Source organism: Daphnia magna, unplaced genomic scaffold, assembly GCF_020631705.1.
Source record: "Daphnia magna isolate NIES unplaced genomic scaffold, ASM2063170v1.1 Dm_contigs549, whole genome shotgun sequence".
NCBI classification, from domain to species: Eukaryota; Metazoa; Arthropoda; class Branchiopoda; order Diplostraca; family Daphniidae; genus Daphnia; species Daphnia magna.
The window spans coordinates 9,959-17,513 of NW_025533397.1; the positions used below are offsets into that span (position 1 = coordinate 9,959).

The window sequence follows — 7,555 nt, forward strand, 5'->3', positions numbered from 1 at the left end:
TAAAAACTCATGGTATAACAGTGTATTCACATTGAATACAAGTATATTTGATGCTGTTTACATATAGAAGTAAAAACTCATGGTATAACAGTGTATTCACATTGAATACAAGTATATTTGATGCTGTTTACATATAGAACTAAAAACTCATGGTATAACAGTGTATTCACATTGAATACAAGTATATTCCATGCAGTTTACATATAGAACTAAAAACTCATGGTATAACAGTGTATTCACATTGAATACAAGTATATTCCATGCAGTTTACATATAGAAGTAAAAACTCATGGTATAACAGTGTATTCACATTGAATACAAGTATATTCCATGCAGTTTACATATAGAAGTAAAAACTCATGGTATAACAGTGTATTCACATTGAATACAAGTATATTCCATGCAGTTTACATATAGAAGTAAAAACTCATGGTATAACAGTGTATTCACATTGAATACAAGTATATTTGATGCTGTTTACATATAGAAGTAAAAACTCATGGTATAACAGTGTATTCACATTGAATACAAGTATATTCCATGCAGTTTACATATAGAAGTAAAAACTCATGGTATAACAGTGTATTCACATTGAATACAAGTATATTTGATGCTGTTTACATATAGAACTAAAAACTCATGGTATAACAGTGTATTCACATTGAATACAAGTATATTCCATGCAGTTTACATATAGAAGTAAAAACTCATGGTATAACAGTGTATTCACATTGAATACAAGTATATTTGATGCTGTTTACATATAGAAGTAAAAACTCATGGTATAACAGTGTATTCACATTGAATACAAGTATATTCCATGCAGTTTACATATAGAAGTAAAAACTCATGGTATAACAGTGTATTCACATTGAATACAAGTATATTCCATGCAGTTTACATATAGAAGTAAAAACTCATGGTATAACAGTGTATTCACATTGAATACAAGTATATTCCATGCAGTTTACATATAGAAGTAAAAACTCATGGTATAACAGTGTATTCACATTGAATACAAGTATATTTGATGCTGTTTACATATAGAAGTAAAAACTCATGGTATAACAGTGTATTCACATTGAATACAAGTATATTCCATGCAGTTTACATATAGAAGTAAAAACTCATGGTATAACAGTGTATTCACATTGAATACAAGTATATTTGATGCTGTTTACATATAGAACTAAAAACTCATGGTATAACAGTGTATTCACATTGAATACAAGTATATTCCATGCAGTTTACATATAGAAGTAAAAACCCATGGTATAACAGTGTATTCACATTGAATACAAGTATATTTGATGCTGTTTACATATAGAACTAAAAACTCATGGTATAACAGTGTATTCACATTGAATACATGTATATTCCATGCAGTTTACATATAGAAGTAAAAACTCATGGTATAACAGTGTATTCACATTGAATACAAGTATATTCCATGCAGTTTACATATAGAAGTAAAAACTCATGGTATAACAGTGTATTCACATTGAATACAAGTATATTTGATGCTGTTTACATATAGAAGTAAAAACTCATGGTATAACAGTGTATTCACATTGAATACAAGTATATTCCATGCAGTTTACATATAGAAGTAAAAACTCATGGTATAACAGTGTATTCACATTGAATACAAGTATATTCCACGCAGTTTACATATAGAAGTTAACACTTTTCTATGGAGTGAATGGTTCGTAAACCATTCGATAATCATTACGAAGTATTTGATTATCTGGCAGCAGTGTACAGACACTGCTACAGACGAACATTCACAAGCGAAGCCTAGCTCAGAAAACACGTAATTTTCCGCACGTGAAACTCAAAAAAGTTTTTCCATAAATAATAGAAGAATTCATAGTTTTCCAATTAGTGACACTTTCTAAGTCAATTCCCAACGCGGATCATCAACACCACCAAGTGTCACAATGGCAACACCATTTTTCGAAGACGACTGGGAGACACTATCAAAAGAAGATTTAGCAGCATGCCGAGCAAAGCTACTTGGATTCACCGAAGGTGTTCCAGACAGCAATAACGAGTTAAAAGAGGTACAACAAGCTTGATAAAATACCTCGGGACAATAATTTGGATGCACATGTATGAGTGTATGACGTTCGTGTGTGTGTGTCAGAATCGGTCAGACTTCCAACACCACGTTTTACCGCTGACTGCATGAAAGTCTGGCTGCATGAAAGTCATGAGCCTTTTACAAACTAATTAGCCACAAACCAACCAACCAATCGAATGTGTATAGTTTTGAACTAAATGCCCTTTAAGAACTGGTTCGTTAATTTAGGAAAAGTTGAACTGCACGTCGTTGGTGAATTGTTGAACAGCTGCATGTTTATAGTCATGAGCTAAGCTGCATGTTTATAGTCATGAGCGAAGCCGCATGTTCAAAGTCATGAGTTCAAACACAGTTGCCTGTTGACAGTCAGGAACTGAGCTGCATGTGGGAAGTCATGAGCTCCAATACAGTTGCCTGTTAACAGTCAGGAACTAAGCCGCGTGTTTATAGTCATGGGCTCAAACACATTTGTCTGTTGACACTCAGGTTTTCCAAGCCGCAAACTTATTCAATCGTATGGCAGTCAAAAATGAATAAACTGACACACACACACACGCAACAACAACAAACCTATTATTAAGAATATTTTTGTTAGCCAAACAAACAGAATTTGTAGCTAATAGTTTCCTCCTACTTTGCTTTCTTACAGCAATTGGAAACATTGGGGAAGATCATGATTCCTTTACAAAATGGAATACTTGAAGCAGTGGCAGTGATTGCAACCGTAGAAGAAGGAAATACCAAAAACGGCAGCAAAAAATGCACTAGCGCAGCTCAGAAAGGCAGATGAGGAATCACGCAAACAACTTTTCTTTCTTCAAGTCTGGAAGAAACATGGCCGACCGATAGCTGTTAAATACAGCAGAAGGAAGAAGGGAGAATACATGGACAATGATTTGGCCAAAGTATTAGAGGATCAGGACAAGATTGATTACAAACGCGAACGCGACCGTGAGCTGGCCAAGGAACGTTCAGCTGCACAGGCAAAACGATTCAAGGGCAATCCACAACACGGTGATTCTGGGGCTGGACCGTCTGGAGGCTATCGAGGAGTACATGCTCCAAGAGGACGCGGAGGCTACTTTCGAGGTGGAAAACAGACGACGGCAAAAGAAGAAAGGAAATGTTATCTGTGTGGAGCAACGGATCATTTTGTCAGAAACTGTTCTAAAAACACCCACAAGGGGTAATTACTTTTGAGTAAACCAATACAATTGCCATTACAGTTTGTGATTATGCAATAACACATCGAGCCTTAATTGTCATTATTCATAAACAAATACAACTCGTTCTTACAGGAATCCAACTGAAATTATTGAATCTACTTCTGACCACGAAGTGTCAGTAACAGTTAATCCGCACAACATGTTCAGCATTGATGAAAAAGAAAGGGAACAAACAGCCTTCTTTCCAGGATCTATCCACTCGGAAGAGGTTCGCGAATTTTGGCAAACAAATCTCAAAGCTGGAGAGTGGGTCATGGACACATTAAAAAATGGGTACGTCATTCCTTTTGAGAAGTTCCCTGAAGCCTACGAAGAATCCAATAACGCATCAGCTTATCAGAACTTAAGCTTCGTTTATAAGGCCGTTGCTGATCTCAAAAAGTTGGGAATCGTCAAATTCGTTGACTACAAACCACACTGCGTGTCCCCCTTGACAGTGTCGCTAAAGACAGGAATGGACGGTTCGAAGAAGAAGAGACTTTGCTGGGATGGGTCTAGATGTGTAAATCTGTGCATCAAGGAGCAAAAAGTTACGCTCTCACACTTTCAGCGAGCCCTGGAATTAACGCGAGACCAAGACTACCAGATAACTTATGATCTGAAGGCGGCTTACCACCATATAAAAATCCACCCATCTCAAACAAAGTTCCTCGGCGCAGCCATACCAAAAATGAACGGTGGGACTCAATATTTCATTTTTCTCTTTCTTCCTTTTGGACTTTCTTCCGCTGTCCACTGCATTACAAAGATTCTTAAACCGGTAAACGCTTATTTACACGAGAAAGGAATACGTCACTCCATTTATTTGGACGACGGAAGAATAACAGCAGCTTCACAGTGCCAAGCAGAAGAGCATCGCGTATTTGTTTACGATGTTTTACAAAAGTCCGGATTTATTATTGAAACCAAGAAATCTGATCAAAAAGGTGACGCAAATAAATCTAAGGAGTACTTGGGCTTCATCATTGACACCGGCAGCATGACGGTCCGACTTGGAGAAACAAAAAAGCAGCTAATCTTACGACAAGTAGAGGAAACGATTGACTATGGGCCAAAGCCTATTTTGGCCAGGGATCTTGCTAGCACACTTGGAAAAATGGTAGCTATGGAGCCGGCTCTAGGACCAGTTGTCATCATGGCAGCAAGAGCAGCATACATCGATTTGGACAAGGCCGTCCAGCAACGAGGATGGGGTACACGTTTGGTCATGAGTGAAGAGTCTATCAAAGGGATGAAATTCATTGTCGAGAATTGCTACAAGTTTGACAATTCTCCTATCCGATCGGCAACCACCGAACTATCAGTTCTGTCAATCATTGGCCCCCCAAGCTCTTTCATGAAGCAAAGCTTTGTTGCAAACCACGCTCGTACAAAGGAAGAGAAGATTTGGGCCAGCGACGCCTCTGGTTTTGCTACTTGCGCTTATTCTATCAAAGGCGAACATCTTTATTTTCGGGGCATGCTGAGGGAGTTTGAACGAAAATTGTCATCTGGACATAGGGAACTAATAGCAGTCACAAGGACCCTAGAGTACTACGAACGGAACGGTGTGTCCACCGGCAAAGCAACGACTATCTACTGGCTCACAGATAGCCAAAACATGGCTACTTTCTTGACAAAAGGATCAGGGAAGAGACACATTCAGAGTGAAGTGTTTCGGATTATGGTCTTGTGCCAAAGACTCAACATTAGAATAATTCCGATTCACCTGTTACGTGATGATCCTCGCATCCAGATAGCAGACGATGGCTCAAAGACAACCGATACGGACGATTGGCAAGTGGACGTTGAAACTTATCAGACAATTAATAACAAGTACAAGTTCACGATTGATCTTTTCGCATCGGATCGTAACAAAAAGTGCCAGAGATTCTTTTCAAATTTCTATTGTCACGACACGTCTGGCATTGACGCCTTTTCACATTCGTGGGAGGACGAAGTGGCATGGATATGCCCACCCATCAGAGAAGTGATTCAAATTATTAAAAGACTAAAGACATCAAAGACCAATGGGGTACTTTTTGTGCCTGAATGGAGAACCGCGGATTATTGGGTCGAAATTTTCGACAGGGAAGGATGTCTGCTGTGGCCTTTTAAGTTTGTAGATACACACAAACCTTTCATTATCCAGAACAAATTTGACTACCGATCCCCTCTTACAGGAAGAGTAAAATTTAATTTCCTTGCAATTGAATTTGATTCACACTAAAAAAAAAAAAAAAAAAACACCTCCTTGGTTTTTGTTTTATACTGAATTTTGTTTTTGTTTTCTACTGAAATTGGTTTTTTGTTTTCAATCGAATAAATTCAAGATAATTTACTAACACTTAACTAAAAAAAAAAAAAAAAAAAAGGGCAAACAAACAAACAAAACAAATCTGACAAATTGGCAAATTGTCGTCTGTTGCCGATTTATTGTTGATTTTTGTCGTCTGACAAATCACGTGTCTATTCCTCCTGTCACCACTAATTACAAGTTAATAATTATGGCGAATCAGAGCTCTGAAGCCGATTCATTCTCTCTCATTATTGAAACCAATTATGAGCCAAGTTTGTCTGCCGGTGCAGATGCGGCTCGTTACTATCTTTCTAAGTCCGTAAAAGACTCAACTAAACAGCAGTACACTCGTGTGTATGACATCTGGACAGATTTTTGTAAGAAGAACGGCGTACCAGAGTTCGGAGCCGATCATGAACAGTTGGCCGCCTGTCTCTCTCTCGTGATGCTGGAAGATGGATCGTATTCTAAAGTCGTGACACTGAGTGCAGCAATCGCACATGAATACCGCACCCGTATGCTACAATCACCGACCACCCACGAGACTATATCATTGCTTTTCCGCGGATTTCGTAATGAGCATCCCCAAACACGTGTCACCAAATCGCCTATAACCAAAGAGATCCTATCCAAAATGTACTCACACCTCTTCCGACCTGAACATGGAAGAGATGGATTAAGAGCGTCTGTTGTTCTCTGGAGAACGGTCTGGAGAATATCGTTGGAGTATTACACCCTCGGTCGGTTTAGCGACATAGCCAAGCTGCAAAAGAAAGATGTCGTCTATAAACCAACTCCGTCTCCGCATCTCAAGATTTTATTTAAAGGTGGAAAAAACGACCAGTATTCGGAGGGAAGCGAGAGGATTGTCGCTTCGAATCCTGACGACAAGATTTGCCCTGTCAAACTTACTATTAATTATTTTCAGTTTTTGGGGCCCATATACTCTGGTTATCTGGTCCCTTCTTGTACCCCAAAGAACACACCAAATCCGAACAAGGCAGTATCATACAGCGGAGCTCTATGCGACATGAAAAAACTGATGTCTACGTTGGGGTATGACGCAAAACTTTACGGCGAGCACTCCGGAAAGAGAGGGGGAGCAACTACAGCCGCGGCCAACGGAGCAACTGATAAACAATTGAAACGTCTTGGAGGTTGGCGGTCTGATACGATGGCCGCTAAATATGTTGATCTCTCAATTAATAGTCGGATTTCAATGTCACAACTATTACAAAAATAATACTAATGATAATAAACTAAAAAAAAAAAAAAAAAAAAAACAAAAACAAAAACAGAAAAGGGTTCCATAGCTTGCCACTTTTAATTCAGGGTGTTCGGGGCGCGAACTACCCAGGGTGTTCGGGGCGCGAACTACCCAGGGTGTTCGGGCGCGGACTACCCAGGTGTTCGGGCGCGAACTACCGCTTGGAACCTATTTATCTGATAGAGAAATAGTTACAAGGCGTGATTATAAAGCATTATAATCACATGATTACGTTAGTGAACGTAATAGAAAAGTATACTTTTCAAAAGGTGTAACCACCATTGAAAAGTTAACACTTTTCTATGGAGTGAATGGTTCGTAAACCATTCGATAATCATTACGAAGTATTTGATTATCTGGCAGCAGTGTACAGACACTGCTACAGACGAACATTCACAAGCGAAGCCTAGCTCAGAAAACACGTAATTTCCCTCCCACCCACCCAATTACGTATCTAAGGCTTACTATTAGGGAACAAAAAACCCGCTTCACGTGCTTAATTGGCCATCCATTTGCTAGGGAAAAGGTGTTCGGGGCGCGAACTACCCAGGGTGTTCGGGGCGCGAACTACCCGCTTGGAACCTATTTATCTGATAGAGAAATAGTTACAAGGCGTGATTATAAAGCATTATAATCACATGATTACGTTAGTGAACGTAATAGAAAAGTATACTTTTCAAAAGGTGTAACCACCATTGAAA

The 7,555-nt window shown here is 38.9% G+C and overlaps 1 protein-coding gene and 1 pseudogene across 1 annotated transcript; both read left to right on the top strand.

Annotated features, from left to right (window-relative positions):
- The first annotated feature begins 1,743 nt into the window (after nt 1-1,743).
- Nucleotides 1,744-5,028, top strand: LOC123469243 (annotated as a pseudogene).
- Nucleotides 5,029-5,665: 637 nt separating this feature from the next.
- LOC123469244 lies at nt 5,666-6,830 on the top strand. Its single transcript, XM_045168128.1, has one exon. It carries the CDS (start codon nt 5,796-5,798, stop codon nt 6,828-6,830), a length of 1,035 nt encoding a protein of 344 aa, XP_045024063.1. The 5' UTR covers nt 5,666-5,795.
- The last annotated feature ends 725 nt before the right edge of the window (nt 6,831-7,555 follow it).

Bases quoted from the DNA above. Each gene is read 5' to 3' on its own strand.
- LOC123469244 (XM_045168128.1), top strand. From the start codon at position 5,796: ATGGCGAATCAGAGCTCTGAAGCCGATTCATTCTCTCTCATTATTGAA.